At 31.7% G+C, this 20,163-nt stretch overlaps 1 protein-coding gene across 1 annotated transcript in view; it reads right to left on the reverse strand.

The window, feature by feature from the left end:
- Positions 1-3,278, reverse strand: part of LOC140442784 (uncharacterized) — a 39,871-nt gene extending 36,593 nt beyond the window's left edge. The window contains exon 1 of the mRNA XM_072533758.1: positions 2,817-3,278. Within this exon, the coding sequence (XP_072389859.1) occupies positions 2,817-2,913 (97 nt within the window). The 5' untranslated portion in view covers positions 2,914-3,278. The remainder of the gene's footprint in view (positions 1-2,816) is intronic.
- Positions 3,279-20,163: the final 16,885 nt, after the last annotated feature.

Here is a 20,163-nt window from a genome sequence, read left to right on the forward strand (position 1 = left end):
TGTTTCCGGAACAGAAGCCTGCGTGATGTACCAAACTTGGTCTTGCATAAATATCTGAGTGCTCTCTTTTGTAGCATAAAATTTCTACTGAAATGATGAAGAGAACAGCTACCCCAAAAGACAATACCGTATTTCAAATTAGATTCAATCAGGGCCACATAAATACTTTTTGTAATCTTAAAAATCTAAATGCTGAGCAACTGATTTGACCGCAAAGCAACCCGATGATATATTTTTGCTTTTAAATATACAGTGTGTTGCTCAAATTTAAGTTTGCTAAAAATTTGTTTACGGTGTCAGAACAAATGGCATCATTGCCCAAAGTAATATTGTTTAGATCATTCTTAAAAGAAATTAATTTGGTTTTTGAAAAATTAAATGTCAAATGATTAGCTTTAAACCACTCTAAGAGTTTTAGCATATCACTACTAATAATCTTGTTCAGTTTCTTAGAGCAGTGGTTCCCAACCTTTCCCATGATCGCCCCCTTAGACAGGTTTCACCAGTTATAAATATTACAATCGCCCCCCCCCCAACCAATTAAATTTTAAATTGAAACAAATAATGAATCTATACAAAGGGTAAGTATCCATATTTATTCATTTTTACATTTCGTAAAATGATAAATGGTTATATGTGTATAAAAGAATTGTTAATGGCTTCCTTGGGCCTGGTGTCCCTCACATAATTTCTTTATGTCTGGCTCAATGTTGGTTAATAACAACCTCAAATCCCATCTTTCTATTATGTCGAGCCTATTTCTTTGTTTGTTTTTCAATATACACACAGAACTAAAACCTTTCTCCACTAGATATGTTGTGGGGAATGCAAATAATAATAATTTGATTGCATTTAACAAGTTTGGATACACTTCTTTTATCCGCGGCCAAAATCGTTCATACCCACACTCCCGAAACAAACTTTCAATTTCAACATCATGTTTCAAATCAATCAAGTTTTCTTGAAGAGAAGGACATACCGTTGAAACTTCCACGCTGAAAGGATTGATAAACCAAGTTGGCACTTTCAGACTAGTCAAATCTTGGAATCGGGACTGCAGATCTTCTTTCAGTGTTTGAAGGTGGAGGCAGTATGTTTGAAGATCTTCAGAATCACCACAAGAAGATTTTAAGTTAAGAAATTTGGTGAGATCTCTTCTCTGCATATTTTCTTCAAAAATAGATAGTTTGTCAATGTATGCTCCGACTACTCCCTTCGCTTTGGCCATATTTATATTCTTCCCCTGTAGTTACAGGTTCATTTCATTTAATTTTTGAAAATATCTGATAAGTAAGCGATGTCATTTCGTTTCTCTTGTAGTTCTGTACTCAGTGTGGGGTCAGTAGTATTAAGAAAGTCAATAACAGTATCCATGAGACTGAAGAACCGCCGTAAGCAATTGCCTTTAGAAAGCCAGCGGAGTTCCGTATGCAGTAGCAATGTATTAAATATCTCATCATTTTCTTCACAAAGTGTACGAAATATTCGATCATTCTTTGGTTTTGCTTTAATTTTATTTACCGCATCTATGACAAGTCGAAGAGAATCGTGCAACCTCTCACTCAAATTCTTGGCAGCCAAATGCTCTCTGTGAATGACGCAGTGAAGACACAAAATTCCAGATACTGCTTGTTTCAGATGTGCAATAAATCCCCGATGGCGTCCTGTCATTGCTGCTGCACCGTCAGTAGCACAGGCGATCATATTTGATAAGGGAATCTCTTTTTCCTCAAAACATCACTTAACGACCTCAAATATGGAAGATCCTTTTGTATCAGTAATCAGACTTCTAACAAACAGCATTTCCTCGGCCATTTCTCCATTGTCGTCAATGAATCGTACATATGACAGCAGCAAAGCTGTGCTGCCATTCAGGGTACTCTCGTCAAGTTGTACAGTAAACTCTCTGCTTTTCAAATTGTTGCAGAGAATATCTTTGACATTTGCTCGCATTTCATCAATCCTTCTGGAGACAGTATTATTGCTGAGAGGAAGTGCATCTGTTACTTGGCTGGCCTGACTGGGTCCCAACATAGTATCAACTATCTCTGTGACAGCTGGGAGGATGAGTTCTTCTCCAATTGCGTGCAGCTTGGCACTTTTTGCTATTAACAATGATACCTTGTAGGAAGAGGAAGCAAGTAAATCCTTGTCGTTTTTCTTGGTAGCTTTTGCAATCAATGACCCAACAGTAACTCGCCTTTCATACTTTGCCTTGAGCTCTTGTAAACAAAAGAAATACACATTCACTTTAATTATTATAAGTAATAGTAATAAAGTTTAAAAAAGGTTTTCTTATTATTTGTGTGATCACAGTCTGACTTTTGGTAATAGAAATTAAAAATAATTATAATATGTTTTGTAGGTACAGTTACGATCACTAAATAGTTTACACTTTAATTTTTACATTATAATACTGTAGAATTGCAGTGTGGTACAGATTTGATAAAGGTCAAAGTAGAAAAATTTCAAAAATTCAATGCTTGTCAAAAATTTCGCAAGTGTTGAAAAATGCAATAAAACGATATCAAACTCTTCCAAACAATATCCAACAAAATAAAAAACTTTTTTCTGTAGGTACTATCCATTTTGTTAAATTTTGTAAAATATATTTATATTATTTTGATTTTTTAATTTTCCTATTCTAGGTACCTATTCTAGGTACACCATTGGTAACGTCACTGTGACGTAAAAGGTGCGTTTAAATGGGGTGAAAATTTAAATCGGCTCCTAGATACGTAAGTCTGCAAACTATTCAATGATTGTAACTGTACATGAGAAAATTACATCCTACAAACAAAAGACTTTTTACTCACCGCAAAATATTGGACGGGTCTGTCTGACTTCTCTCGATGAATCCTCTTCAAGTGATCCATAAGCCGAGACAGCTTCATAGCTTCGTGACGGCTTCATAGACGTCAAGATTTTGCACAAATGAGACACAATGGTAGATTCTTATTTCCTGGCAATTCAATGAATCCATATTTCAAATACTCCGTTGAGTACTGCCGGCACTTTTTTTAGGTACTGACATTTTGAGAGAAAAACAAAAGAGTAATTAATTACACCTTATTAAGAAGGCAAAGAATAAAAACACTACCTCGCAATTCTCAATAAATAATTATATTGCCACGCGTCGACGTCACTGTCCGAATTCTAAGATTGTGACTAATAATGATTCTAATATTGTGACGCCACGTGTTCGATAAGATAAGTGGTTATGTTCGAATTGAAAGACAGACTTAACAGTTTCACAAATAAATCACAGTATCTTTATTAAAATAACAACTCACTGAACACAATGACTGTCAGTTGAAACAAAACAACTTTATATACCACAATACAAAACTCGGGAACGAAAGACTCCGCATTTAAAGCGACGACAACCTCGGTCGTTCGCTTTTTTTCGAGTCAGATCGGCAGGAGCGATACCTACTTCTCATCATTCTTATCCCACTTCTCTCTCTTTCTCTTTAGTGCGGATGATCGCACAACACGAAAGCTCGATCAAAGGAAAATACAGAATTCGTTATAATGTATAATTATAACGATAATGTATATAATTAAATTGTATTATGATCATAGCTCTCTGTGACTAGACGAGATATTTGTGTTATTATTACCTGCATTGGTATGCATATATTTACTTTTTATTATCCTATGGATATCCGATCGAAAGTATTGTATTTTTTTCTCTTTTCTTATTTTTCTCAATTACCCATTTCTCGTTTTCCGGATGCTAAGCGCCCCCCTTATCGCCCCTTCGCTCAAGGCGTAGAGTCCTTGTTTTGCCATAAAATTGTGGTGTCACCTGCAAATATAGTAAACCGGCTATTAATGTCGAGGTTAGTTATGTCGTTAAAATATATCAAGAAAAAGATAGGACCCAAGATAGAGCCTTGAGGTACTCCACAATTTATAAAGATATTACTAGAGTAGCGCTCATTGATTGATACAGACTGGCATCTGTCTTCCAAGTATGAACTGAACCACTTTAGAGCAGTGCCTCTAAAACCATATCTTTCAAGTTTATTAAGCAGTATTTTGTAATTGACACAGTCAAAGGCTTTAGATAAATCATAGAAAACTGCGGCAGCAACATAATCGTTATTTATGTCCAAGTATAGTTTTTTCATGAATTCGAAGATAGCATCGTATGTACTTTTTAATGACTGGAAACCGAATTGGAAGAAAGAAAGTAAATTGTGTTTTTGTAAGAAAGTCATCATTCGGATTTTTACCAATCTTTCAACGACCTTTGAAAGTGACGGTAACAAAGAGACAGGACGATAATTAGCAGGTAAATCGTGGTCACCACCTTTATACATTTTAGCACATTTTAAACAAACGCTAAAGTGACTCGTTGAAAAAGATGTGTTAATTGCCTCCGCTAAAATTCTCAGAACATTATCAGGAAGAAGGGATAAAACTTTAGATGACCTTTCTTTATTTTAACCGAGTTAGTGGGAAGAATATAAAAGGAAGTTATAATGTTTACTCCATTTAAAAAATGCATTGGATCAGAAGAAGAATTAATTTTTCCAGCGACTTCTGGACCTACCGAGCAGTAATATTTATTCAGCTCACTAGGGTCTAAGACTATATCAATAGTTTGGGGAACTTAAGCTCTAAGATTAATAACTATACGCCAAGAATCCTTTTGTTTATTATTGGTATTTTCCATTCTAGATTTAAAAGATATACACTTGGCTAATTTAGTCCATCTTCCTATATATGGACCTATATTTATAAAAATGTATCAAAAATTCATCATTGCATATTATATGTTTTTAATGTAATTTAACGATCTTAAGTTTTTACAGGAAATTCTAATTCATTTAGTAACCCAAGTTTTCTTACCTTTCGATTTAAGAATTCTTTTTTGAAATACTAAATTGAAAATCTTCATGAGAGTGTGATGAAATTGATGAAGCAAATCAGGAGAGCAAAAAATATTATTTCAATCTTCTTGATTAAATAATTTGATAAACCTGCCAAAATTATTTTTGCTAAAAATCCTACCCCATCTGGCTGTATAAGGTGGATTCTTAAGGGGAAATTCACATAGAATGGGATCATGATCTGATGAACAATTGGGAATCACTCAGCACACAGCCAGATCTGGATGTAGATTAGTACAAATATAATCCAATAGGCTGCTGGTTGGATCGGTAACCAGCATTCTCATATTAAAACTATTAAATAAATTTGTAATGGTAATAAAATGGCTGTGTGATGAATCCAGATAATCAATATTAAAGTCACCTATCAAGATAATAAAAGCATTTTGAGGAATTTTTCAAGCAGATATTCCAATCTTTGAAAGAATAACTGAATAATATACTGAAAGTAATAGAGAATTCAAATTCAGATTCAATGCAGAGGTGGTTAAATTTATTGTAGTCAACAAAATTGAATTGATACTGAAACGTTGTATTAATTAAAATTAATATGCCTCCATGGATGTTTTCTGATCTGCAATTTTGCAATTTGCAAGATTGGGACGACGTTACACTGTACATCTAAAACAACGTGAATATTTCTTTTTGCTTTTATTGTTGGTTAATATTTCAGGACTTAACTCTTTTCAGTTTCTGCGAATCATGAACAGTCATGTTCATGTGTACCGAATCAGATAGGCAAACCAAAGTCCAAACATAGATTACACTCCAGAAATGTACAATGAAGCATTGGTGTTGATCGATGATTTGTGTATTCAAATATCAACTTTACCACTTACTCACTATAGTTTATCTTCACCTGATCATCCGGCTACCGACTTACTTAACAGTGAGTTGCAGCAAAAAACACAATATACCAACGTTGATTTAGCTATGTTTATTGCTAACAATGAGTCTCGTATGATAGCTGAACAAAAAGATATTTATAATAGAATTATGTTGACTATTGATACTAAACAAGACGGGTTTTATTTCTGGAACCGGTAAGGCATTTTTGATATCGCTTATTCTTGCGAAGATGCGATTGCAGAAGAAAGTTGCTTTGGCAACTGCATTGTCTAGTATTGCTGTCACTTTGTTAGATGTTAAACAAACAGCACATTCATCGTTCAAACTTTTAGACGTTCATAACTACTCAAATGCAATGTGATGCAGTGAGATCAATTATTATCTGGGATGAATGGACTATGACTCATAAACATTCGCTCGAATCATTACATAGAAATATGCAAGGTTTAAACTACAACGACAAACTACTCGGTGGTGCTGTCTTACTACTCTCTGGTGACTTCAGACGTAAATTACCGGTTATTCCTCGCTCTACATATGCGGATGGGATTAATGCATGTTTAAAACAATCGTTTTTATGGAGAAATGTCGAAACAGATCGACTGACCATTAACACGAAAGTACAAGTGCAAAATAATCTATCGTCGCAAATATTTTCCGAACAATTGCTGGATATTCGTAACGGTAAAATAAAACTGCATCCAAATACACAATGTATCAAAATTCCAGATAATTTCAGCACTTTTGTTGAGACATACATGAATTAAGTGTCGTCTACCTATACCGATTAATTACTTGATTCATAATTGTCTCAGAATTAAAAGTTGTTGATGTTAATGAAATAAACTTGCATATTTAACAGTTGTTGCCAGGTGATCTGATATCTTTTAAATCAATTGACAGTGTTGTTAATGAAGTCGAAGCCGTAAATTATCCGAGAGAATTTTTAAATTCTCTAGATATACCAGAGATGCCACTACATAATTTCAGTTGAAAATTGGTTCCCGATTAATCTGCTACGCAATTTGAATTTTGACTGGAAGATTTTAACGAGAAATTGTCCTGTTGCCACGTATCCCAATGATACCCTCAGATATCACAATATCATTCAAAAGGTTTCAATAACCTGTTCGATTAGCATTCGCGATGGCCATTATATACAGGGTGGTCCTTAAGTAATTGTACAAAAAGAAACAGTAGATTCTACACTTTAAAATATTACGATTTAAGCCAAATTGCTTTTATAAAATGTTGATATTAAGAAAGATACAGAGTGTTAAAGTGTAAAATTAAAATTTTATTTTTCACTATAACTTTCATGTTTGTAAACATTTATGAATGAAAATTTACAAATAGGTACTTTTAAATATAAGAAATTATAATTTGATGCACACTTTGATGTAACTGATAGAGGGAGCCACTTATGCCACATATGTGGTATAAATTTGCACTTAACTTTTTTGCTCTTTAAGTTATCTGTATTAGGGATAAAAAATATTAAAGATACGTTATTTTGACAAAAAAAGGTATACCTGTTAATAACTTCAAAACTCAACAGTTTTCGAGATAATCGCATTTTAAAAATCAGCTGCATAATTTTGATTGAAGGCAATTACTCCAGGCAACGAAGAAAAAATAGACAAAAACATTAATACTTCTGAATTTTGGTATAAAATACCTTTAACTAAAGTTAATAGTTAACGAAATATTAAATAAAATAAATGTATCAGCAGGATAATTAATAATATGATTTGACAAAATAACAGAATAATAGGATTTTACATCAAACATTTTACGTTTTATGTTAAATTAAAGTCATAATCAAAACATTTTGTTTACAAACCAAATTAAGAAATAATTAAACTAAATAACATAACTTTTTGGCAAAGTGTTCGATATGTCCACCATTTTCTTTAATTCATTTGTCAATATATTCCATAAAAGAACGTCTCATATTATAAATAGCATCTTTGGTTCTAAAGAAACTGCTGCAGTATTTATTTCTTCCCATAGTTGGTTGCGAATATTTATGGGATTCTTATAGACACGTTGTTTTCATGCGCTCCATACACCAAAATCAAGCGGATTAAATTCGGGGCTACATGGTGGCTATAATGTATAATGGATGAATATATTATTTTGGATACATATCCAAATCTTATGGTATATTATGGAACTACATCTTATTTGTCGCAGAAGTTAAATAATGTTATAAAATGTGATGTATCTCGTTCATTGGTTACTTATATACATACGGAATAACCTATCGATGACATTACTTATTTATATGATTACGTGACAGCTTACGAGTAACTATAATTACATCTCGAACAAATGGACTATTATGATTTACTAACGAACTAATATTATACTAAACTAAATTGCCTGTGTGTTTACTATATTTATAACAATATCGGTTATTAGGACAACGATGATGTTTTTGTAAAAATGCTGAGTCTGTCAGGTTAGATTTGTAGCAGAAGTGTTATGAAACAGGACACATATGTGTTATTCAATACCTGTGCTCTAGTTTCTATTGGTTCTAATAAAAATTGGTAAACAATTTACGTAATCAACAATAAGTATTCTTTTCGGATTTTTTAGGAATTAAATAATTATATCAATATCTCACCACATTGCCAAGGTGGCATATGACTACCACGACCAATTCAACGTTCAGAAAAGTTGTATTTAAGTATGTTCTAACTGCCTTCTGTCTAGAATGTGGTGGTGTACCATTTTGTATAAACCACATGTTTTGGGTTTTTAGCATTTTACAATAGAGAAAAAGTAATACAATGCCATTATAGAAACTTAAGAAGCGATAGCAAAGGGAAATTGTAAACATGATGACGGCCAAACTCTGAATACGGACTCGTCACCTAAAGAAGAAGATGAAATATCTTTTCTCCAATAAGACATTTAGCACCCATAACAAAGCATTTTGTGATGTAACATTATCATCTTTGAGTTGTTTTAATAAGAATAAACTAAGAATTATGCTTATCTACAGGTATTCAGTGCTTTACCGCACAAATATCAAACTAAGAATTATTGTGCAGCTGACTTATAAAATGCATTTATCTCGAAAACGGTTAAATTTTCAGGTTACTAACAAGTATACCGTTTATTTGTAAAAATAATGTATCTTTAATATTTTTTAACACAAATAGAGCTAGCTTAAAGAGTAAAAAAGTTAAGCGCAAATTTATGCCACACATGTGGCATATGTGGCGCCCTCTATTAGTTACATTAAAGTAAGTATAAAATTATAATTTATCCTACTCAAAAGCATCCAACTGTAAATTTTTTTCCAAAAATATTTTCAAACGTAAAAGTTATATCTAAAAATAAAATTTTAAATTTCCACTTTAACACCCTGTATCTTTCTTAATATTAACATTTTATTAAAGCAAGTTGGCTTAAATCGTAATATTTTAAAGTGCAGAATCTACGGTTTCTGTTTGTACAATTACTTAAGGACCACCCTGTATATATATATATATATATATATATATATATATATATATATATATATATATATATATATATATATATATATATACATCTAGCGGTTAATCTGAGCTCCGTTCTAAAACGGTATCATACTAACTCCAGTAGAATATACACCGTGTATAGTATTATCTAAGTAGCGCTTTATTTAGACTCCGACCAACATGTAGGATTAAGTGGACTCCACAACAGGATAAATCATTTGTGGGATCCGTATTTACCATTTTGCGTACACTTCTAATCTCCTGAGATGTTGCCAATAATTGTATTAGTAGTAGATTTTCAAATTTTACAGCTGGTACATTTTGGAACTTGAAATTTATTTAAATATCCATCAATTTAGTCATGGAGGAATTTCAGGATTATTTGGCTAATGTAGTTAAATATAAATTGTTAACCGACACATAACTTTATTTTACTTTTTAGTTTTAATAAACAAGGCGGTAATTTATATTACTTGTTTTATATATTTTTAAACATAAGAAAGTGTCTATTATAAACGTGGAAAAGTTAAGTTTCCATTTTTATTAATTAGTATTTTTTATTAAAAGGCATTGTCACTAAAACATTTAGTTCATAAATGTACGTACATCGGATAGAGTAATCGTGTAACAATTTATGAAAGTAGAAGCCCCTTCGGTAGGATTATAATGCTTGTTACCCTATTAATATAATTAAAGAAAACTCAAACAACAGGGAGATCTTTGTAATTTTTGGATTACTGCAGTTTATGACATGCAATGTTTGTTTTATAGCGTAGTTGAATTTAAACTACAATAATTTATAAATCAATCTTTAATAACATACTTTTTTACTGCCTAATTTCAATAGATATGTCGATTTTTAATTAAAATATTTAATGCATTAAAGTCGCGTAGAGATTTTCACTAAACATTTAATTTTAAAGCTATTATTATAATAGTCCAAAAAAAAGTATAAAAGTCTAGGGAATTCAATATCCCACTATGGATTTGTTTTATAGATTATCGTAAAGCGTTCGACAGAGTCAAATGGATACACTTATGACTGATACTAAAAGAATTAGGTGTACAACAACACCTAATTTTGCTTATAACTGAACTGTACGAACACACTACTGGACCATTTAAACTAACATTAAAAGAATATTGTTCTGAAGCTATTTTCTTGTGGCATTTTAAATTAATTACTATTTAACTGGGAATAAGCCACAATTAAAGGTTAAAATACGTTTATTGACGTTTCAATTTCCACTTCGGAAATCGTTCTTAAAATACAAACAAAATACGTTTGTATTTTGAGAACGATTTCCGAAGTGGAAATTGAAACGTCAATAAACGTATTTTAACCTTTAATTGTGGCTTATTCCCAGTTAAATAGTAGTTAACATTAAAAGAAGATTGAAAATCAAAACGAAATATAAGTATCTGGGAAAAATTTCTCAAACGATATTAATATTAAAAGGGACTTTAAAGAGCATCTGACAAAGCATGCTAAACCTTAAGGCGACTAAACCACACAAAATGGTTATTTGAGAAAAATTATAGCTAGTTCCAGAAAGAATTGTAAATATAATAACATTAATGTAGATTAAGAAGAAACGCTGAAGAAAAAAACAGTAGCGGTTAGCCTAAATAAAGAAAGGCAAAAAGAAAATGTAATTTGATGTTTTGAAAAAATCTGATCCGAAAACTGTATGAAAAACATCTCATAGTATAGACATAGAGCGCGGCGGTGCCTCTACCGTCTGGCGGCCTATATCGGAAACTTTTACTACCATTTGACTATTTGTGTACAATTTTGTGTATGGTTAAGTGGCACACCACAAAAAGTGTTTTTATTTTCTCTTTTGTTCAACAATTAAAATGTATTGCTATACTTCTAGATGTTCCAATACAATAAAGGATAATAAACATAAAGCACAGGGTAAAAATTTTTATTATTTTCTCTGCACTAGTTATTATAAACACATAAGCTATACTACAATTAAAAACTATGACCACTATGAAAAAAATACGGTAGACGATGACTACATTTGTGCTTTAGCACTATAGTAAGAACAAGATAAAATTCTTAATTCCTACATAATTATATTAACGAGAAGTTAATAAAACTTTTGTTCGTTATCAGTAAGAGAAAGCGCATTTCAGAATATATTATGAAAAATGTTGTTGATATTACAATATCAGATGATAGGAATACAAAAATAAAAGACAACTTACCTTTTTAAAACAACAATCAATCACTTCATTTTATCACGAAAAATTTAAAAATTGCAATGTAATTGAACCCATTTTGCGAGCTATAGTTACATTGATACTTATGTGGCAATTAGCTGTAAAGTCATTAGTCTTTCGCGTCGTATCATATTTTCCTAATATTTTTTGTAGGCAAGCGGTTTAGTTTGTGTAATATAATATCCCCAATTCGTCTCATAATATTTAGTTTTCAAAACAGCTGTTAATAATTCGTTCACATTTTTTAAAGCTCTTTGCAGTACATTTGAAAATAAGTCGACAGTAAGATACTTTATTAATTAGTTTATTAGGTAAGCCTAGTTCTGCCATGGTATTTCATAGTTTTATTCTTATGATTATATCAGTGTTTGTTTAAAATCTATAAATAACTAGTTTAATGTTTTTTTTTGTATTCCCAACATTTCTAATTAACTGCCTAATAGTCAATAATTGATTATTCACTCAATCGTTCCAGGTGTATTAAAAAAAATATTGTATATCCTAATAATTAATAGATATATAGCTTATATATAGCTCATATCGCTATAGTTTGTGTAGTACATTTTATTATCCCTTTTGTGTATGGTATGCTTTTCAGCAAGTTGGTACTTGCTCTTACTTCTAAATTGACAGATCAGCTGTTTAACTGCCTGTGCTTAACTTTCTTCTTCATTTTGCAAATATATATAAAATTTATAAAACTCTGACATACCATTAATTAAAATATTGGATACCCTATACTATTCAATCAACGGAAATACTAAGATCACACGGGGAGAATCTGTCTCTATCTAATTAGCCTTTTTCGGTCCATCTTTGGACATAGGCCTTCCCAATCCTTTTCCATTCTTCTCTGTCTGTCGGTATAGTTATCCACCTAGAGCCCACGTGCTTCTTGATATCATCTGCCCATCTCATTTGGGACCTTCCTCTGCTTCGTTTATATTCCCACGGTCTCCAACTTATAAGAATTTTGTTCCATTGGTCTTCTTTTTGTCTTATATTGTGCCCGGCAAATCTCCATTTCAATTTTGCAACTTCTTGTCTAACATCCCTCACTTTTGTTTTCTCTCTTATCCACTTGTTTCTCTTTTTATCCATTAGTCTTATGTGCAACATTTGTCTTTCCATTGCTCTTTGGGTTTTTATGGTTATGTCCATGTTTGCTTTTGTAAATGTCCACATTTGAGAACCATAATTTAGAACAGGGAGTACGCATTGATTGTATACTTTAGTCTTAAGATGCTGTGGATATCGTTTGTTTTTAAGAATGTAGCTTAGTTTGCCAAATGCCGCCCATGCCAGTCTAACTCGTCTTTTTATCTCTGCTGTTTGGTTTTCTTTGTTACGTTTTATAGTTTGACCCAGATATATATAATCCTGAACTTGTTCTACTTCATCTTGTCCGAACCTCATTGTGATGTTTTCATCTGTATTTGTTATAATTTTGGTCTTGCTGTAATTCATAATAAGGCCTATCTTTCCAGCTTCTACGTCCAGTTCTTTCATCATTTCAAATAATTCTTCTCATTTATCTGTTATCAATGCGATGTCATCAGCGTATATTAGATGGTTCAAGTGTTGTCCACAAATTTTTATACCTTTTTCTTCCCATTCTAATCTTTTAAAAATATCTTCCACAGCCTGATTGAAAAGTTTCGGTGATATTGTGTCACCCTGTCTCACGCCTCTATTTATTTGTATTGATTTTGTTTATTCATATACTTTAATTGTTGTTTTGGCTTCCTTATATATATTGGCTATTAGTTCCGTATATCTGTGGTAAATTCTGCTGTTAATCAAAGAACTTTTCACTGCCCAATGTTCGACACTGTCGAAAGCCTTTTCGAAATGTATGAACGCTATATATAGAGGAATATGGTATTCATTTGCTCGTTCTATAAGTATTTTCATACTTAGTAAATGGTCACTTTTGCTGAATCCCTTTCTAAAACCAGCTTGTTGAAAAAGAAAAATTGATGGTAAGACACTATGGGACAGAGCTAGAAGTACAGATATACGATGTAGATACAAGGTGAAGAACATTAAGAACTGGTTAAGAAATAGAAGAGTAGAATGGAACGATCATATAAGCCGAATGACAACAAATGGAGTAGTAGACATGGCAAGAGACGGTTACCCAATAGGACTTACTGGAGACACATTGAAAAACAGACAGAGTAATGTCTATATAAAAAGAAGAAGAAGAAGAAGAAAAAGATACACAGGATTGACAGGATAAACAATTCGCGATTGAAAACAAAGTATCTGACCTCTGGCGGAATAAATTTAAACTACTATAAGTGGTATAAACAAACCAGACAGCTGTTGATTTGAATAGAATTATTAAATTTTTTTAGTAAATTTCAGCATTATGACTATGTCACAGTATATTGCCAAAAAATATTCTTTATAAAGCAATATACTGTGACTACGTTAAAGTATTTTAAATCAAATCGATATTGTTCTGTTCCTCAATGCAATTCAACAATTCAAGATCGACAAAAAATATTTCTCTATTTCTCTTTCCTAAACTGGAAAACTTGAGAAAATCAATAAAAAGAAAATACCACTATCATTAAGTCAATAACATACTGAGAATACATAATTTATTTTCTTGAATAACAGAAATACAAATACTTACCATGTTGGGATAGTATCGTGAGGTTTTTTCCTCATGATTTATTACGGAATCTTTTAAAGACAAATCTTTTTTGACAGGTGACTCTCCAAGTTAAGGTTGATTTCATGTAATCAAATGAACTATCTTACAACAAACTCAAAAAGTTATTTATTTATGTTAATATACAGTAAAGTACTTACGTGTCAAAAACTAGTATAAAATAAAAATTAACATATTAAAAACATAAGGCATAATATAAAATAATGCATATACTAGGTAGTAAGACAAACATTACACAAAACATTATACTCTGGGTTCCCAGGTATACACAAAATAGAATTCTGGATTCATCAATACACAAGCCAGTTCCAAACATTAAAGTTAAAATTTAAGAATTCATCACTTCACCCTTCAACCAATGGACTCTTTGCTTCACCACAATACTCAAAGATATCATTAAGGCTAATTTTCATTTATAAATGATAAAATAACTCGTCTTAAACCAAACTATACATGTAAAAGCAATGGTAAACATTAGTTGTTTATACCATTTATATCGGCCATGACACTGCAATCGACCTGCCCTCTACATTCAGTTTCAATCGCGAATAAAATAGCTGCAAGAAAGAGAAAATGAATCAGTCATATTAATGTAGAATAGCAGAGGACAGAGTATTTGTCATAGCCTTAGACAAGTGCCCAATTGAAAAAAGACCACAGGTCGTTCAAAGAAGACGGAACTCTAGAAAGAAAATAGAATAGATTTAAAAAATAAATAAAAGCATAAACATGTCTTTTCCTACTCTTTTAATATTGAAAATACGCAAATAGAACCTTGAATTAAAATGTAGCCTTTGATATCTGTGATAAACCCATCATCACCTGAACAATGGCGCCATGTATGAAGTTGAAATTTTTTACACCTATTTTAACTGTTTATTTTTTTATTATCTATATATGAGTTACGAACGATATCACAAACTTATTTATTTTCCACAAACAGGCTCTTTAATACCTTAAATTATTACTATACAAATCTGATTCGAAATATCGTCAAAAAGTAATACACGGCATGTAAAATTTAAATTTTCAATAAAAAGTAAAATATTAGGCATTACTTACGGGGTTCAAAGAACGAGCCTTTACGAAAATTTAAGTACTAAGAAGATCAGAACAATCGGGCATACCCAGGGTAATGATTAAATAATTAATCGGCTAATTCGTCAGTCACCCCTTTAATATGATTTTGTCAAATTGGTCCTTTTTAGGACCAACTATTCTAATAACATATGTATATAACTGTTAAGGGTATATCTAGAGATCAAGAAATTTTACTTTACTTAAACTTATCAGACATATGCGCTAAATACGAATCTGACTCATTTCTAGTGCAGGAAACACATATAGGGCCTAACGTAGGGTATTTGGTATAAAGCTTATCGCTGAAAACCACATTATAGATATAGACATGCTATCTCTGTCGGAAAAAAAGCAAAGAATAACTCAAAGTAAGAAAGGACAACACCAGTCAGCTTTCAGAGAACCTTTCAACGATGTTCAGCTTGGATCCACCATCTACATATGCTAAATCTTACCCAACACATCAAAGACGGGTACGAAAAATATCGGGTATCAGGGGTGGTATTTTTCAATCTAAATGCCGCTTACAACACCTTAAATTACCAAATATTTCTCGAAAAACTATATAATATCCCCTTAGATAACAAACTCACTTATATTATTTGCGTATGCCTACACAAGAGAATATTTTTTGTATCACTCAATGTTAAGAATAGCAGATGAAAAACGGTCTTGCTTATGGTAGCATAAAAGCACCTACACTGTATAACATTTACCCAAACGATCAACTCATACCGGTAGATAATAGGACTAATATTATAAAGACAATACACCTATTATTGCACAATAAAAATAAACTATGAATCAATTTTCAGCCAAAACCCCTGAAAAACTCATGTGCGCTCCTCAATTTCCCTAACATAGACGCTTTCACAAACTGAACATCCAATAATGTCATGAAATTGTTGAACTGTAGACTTCCTATAAATTTCTTGAAAATAGTTTGTATCCCACGGGATCAGTCACAGATCATTGTTTAAAACTAAAAGGTAAATTGAGGACCAGAAATAATATTCTTCGCAAGCTTGTCAGCTAAAAATGAGGCGTACGTCCTTCCGCCTTTAAAACATAGACGCTTGCACTATATGCTTCTGCTGCCGAATATACCTTGATAGACAAATTAACCATTCTGTTTTTTTGTGCACACTACTACCCATTTAAACACAAAAATATCTATTGCAGCACTTAACCATATTTATTTTGAGATAACCTTCTATCGAGATATCATATGAGTATACAAATAAGACCAGAACTAAAATAATAAAAAAGCTTTATACAAGATATCGCAGAAGAGTAGATGAAATAAAAGTAGTTTTTATTAATCGGGTGCTTACATAAAACGTACAAAGACATACTCACGTAAACAAAATACATTACGAAATTTCTGTAATAAAAAAAAACATCGAATTCGGCATTGAACTAATAAAATTATATTAAATAAAAAAACAACATTTCTAAAAATGCAGAAAAAATAAAATTTTCTATGCAAGCGAACATTCCATTAAATAATAAGCCGAAATCCTTTTGTATTTATATACCTACTTTTTAAAGAACCAGTTACCTTTTAGTACGTAGTTATACCAGGTAATAAGATATCCTCGGTTACACAGTGTAATGCATATGACATTACACTGTCTACAAATAGTAGATAAAAATAAGGAGCCCATATAAACCGTTCAGGGTATATGTTGAAAATATACGGTATAATCGCACAGTTGCCAAACTCTCAGAGCTTACTTAAACCGATAAACGTATGGTTCAAATATACAATGAAGAAGATCTGAACGACCCCTATAATATATACACGTGAACTAAGCGATATACATTTATGATACAGGGGTATTTACGGGCTCCAAAAAATTTTTATAAATTATTAAACTCTACATGTTGATGAATCGACTGAACCAATATTACGGAATTGTCAAGTGAGCTCCGTATATCGGTATCCACTTGACCACGGAGCTCAATTGAACCTGAATTTTAACATGGGCGGAGTTCACTTAATGCCGTAGATATATATATATATATATATATATATATATATATATATATATATATATATATATATATACAGGGTGGTCCTTAAGTAATTGTACAAACAGAAACCGTAGATTCTGCACTTTAAAATATTACGATTTAAGCCAACTTGCTTTAATAAAATGTTAATATTAAGAAAGATACAGGGTGTTAAAGTGGAAATTTAAAATTTTATTTTTAGATATAACTTTTACGTTTGTAAATATTATATATATATATATATATATATATATATATATATATATATATATATATATATATATATATATATATATATATATATATGTTGGAAATATCGGGTATGTGGTCTATATTAAATAAAAATTTATTGGGGCGAAAGATTGAGCTTTAGAAAAAACAAAGATTTTTATTTAATATAGACCACATACCCGATATTTCCAACATATTTATAAATTGTTTTTTGGTCGAAATAATCACGTTAAAATATATATATATACATCTAGCGGTTAATGTAAGCTCCGTTCTAAAACGGTATTATACTAACTCCAGTAGAATATACACCGTGTATTTTATTATCTAAGTAGCGCTTTATGTAGACTCCGACCAACACGTAGGATTAAGTGGACTCCACAAAAGGATAAACCATTTTTGGGATCCGTATTTACGATATTGCATATACTTCTAAACTCCTGCGATGTTGCCAATAATTGTTTTAGTAGTAGATTTTCAAATTTTACAGCAGATACATTCTGGAACTTGAAATTTATTTAAATATCCATCAATTTAATCATGGAGGAATTTAAGGACTATTTGGCTAATTTATGTAGTTAAATATAAATTGTTAACCGCCATATACCTTTATTTTACTTTTTAGTTTTAATAAGCAAGGCGGTAATTTATATTACTTTTATATATTTTCAAACATAAGAAAGTGTGTATTATAAACTTGGAAAAGCGAAAATTTCCGGTTTTATTAATTAGTATTTTTTATTAAAATGCATTGGCACTAAAACATTTAGTACATAAATGTACGTATATCAAATAGAGTAATCGTGTAACAGTTTCTGAAATTAGAAGCCCCTTCGGTAAGATTATAAAGTTTGTTACCACAAAAAATCTACTAGCATGCACAGAGATGAGAGAGACCTACACAGAAGAAGATTTATTTTTAGCGAATGACAGGGCCATTTATGTAGCCAACCATTGGAAATACAAAATTTAAAGCTGTTGGTGTTCCGGACACGGAAAGTAAAGTAAGTACAAAAAGAGGTAAAAGTAAAATGAAAAAAAAAAACTAAAATACTTATATAATATGTAGACCTGAAAGTGCGCCGGAGGGTTTGAAATAAGAATTTACCTAAGGAATGAAATAAGAATTTACCTAATATAAAACAGATCTGAAAGAGAATAAAAAACAGATCAAAGAATTAATAGAGATTAAGTACATCCTTAAGTAACAGTAAAGTAAGTACAAAAAGAGGTAAAAGTAAAATGAAAAAAAAAAACTAAAATACTTATATAATATGTAGACCTGAAAGTGCGCCGGAGGGTTTGAAATAAGAATTTACCTAAGGAATGAAATAAGAATTTACCTAATATAAAACAGATCTGAAAGAGAATAAAAAACAGATCAAAGAATTAATAGAGATTAAGTACATCCTTAAGTAACATATCTCAAATCCGCCTGCAGTTTTTTTGGGTAGATCGAGTAGCTCGACAGAACTGTTGCCGGTTCCAAGCCCAAATAAAGGAGGAGGGGGTCTACAGCCAGTTTAGCACCCTACTGATAGACTTTAAAACCATACAGCTCATAGAAACAGAATTATGCCTCGGGACAGGAATGATTTCATTACGACGACTAACGGGAGAAAGAGGACAACGAATTTGTGGTAAACGAGAAATACACTTCGCATCGGTGCTTTGAACGTAAAGTCTCTACAAGAGAGCAGAAAATTACAAAAGAGCTTGTAGAAAAAAAAATATAGACATGTGTGCGTTAAAAGATACAAAGAAAAAGGAAAAGGGTCAAATTATTATAGATGACCATCTCATGATTTACAGTGGTGTTGCCAAAGAAACCAGAGCCAAAGAAGGAGTCGCTCTGTTAGTACACAAAAATTTTTTACACCAAGTATAAAAATAGTAAGTGTAAAAATTATACTGAATGTTAAACCTCTGAATGTAATAGCAATTCACTTCCAGAGAACAACAAAGATACCACCACAAGGGAAAACTTCTAGGAACACCTTCAGACTGTAATAAACGAGACCCCAAATGATAAATATATAATCATTATGGGTGATTTTAACGCCCGTGTTGGCAGTGATTTAGTTCCAGCGATAAAACAGCGATATAACGAAAATATCAGAAATGAAAACGGAAACTTTCTAACGGACCTCTGCAGCAAAAACCAGATACGTAATAATAATACATTTTTCCCTCACAAAGAACAATACAAATACATTTTTGAAAACAGTAGAGGACAAAGATCTATTATAGACCATATTCTGTCGAATAGAGAGCACTAACATCAGCAGAAATAGGAAGCGATCACAAATTGGTATTGTGCCGAATGAAAACACATATATGTGATAACAAAACACCGTAATACACCACAAAGATAAAAGTCGAAAGCTTACAGGATGACTCGACAAGATACCTATTCCAGAAAAGAAGAACCGAGAAAAACAGAAATACATATATCACAGAAAGTGATGGAGTCGAAGAAAGCTGAACGATGAGCCGAGTCTAATATCTTAGCCTCGGCCAAGAAAGTTCTCGGTAAAAGAAATATAAGTAAAGTGAAGGAAACATGTAAAGAAAACAAAAAAGCTTACCTGAAATACATGTCAACCAAAACACAAGAGGCATAACATAATTACAAGACAATTAGAAACGAAACACATGCACTTATAAGAAAAAT

This window comes from Diabrotica undecimpunctata, chromosome 6 (assembly GCF_040954645.1).
Source record: "Diabrotica undecimpunctata isolate CICGRU chromosome 6, icDiaUnde3, whole genome shotgun sequence".
NCBI lineage: Eukaryota > Metazoa > Arthropoda > Insecta > Coleoptera > Chrysomelidae > Diabrotica > Diabrotica undecimpunctata.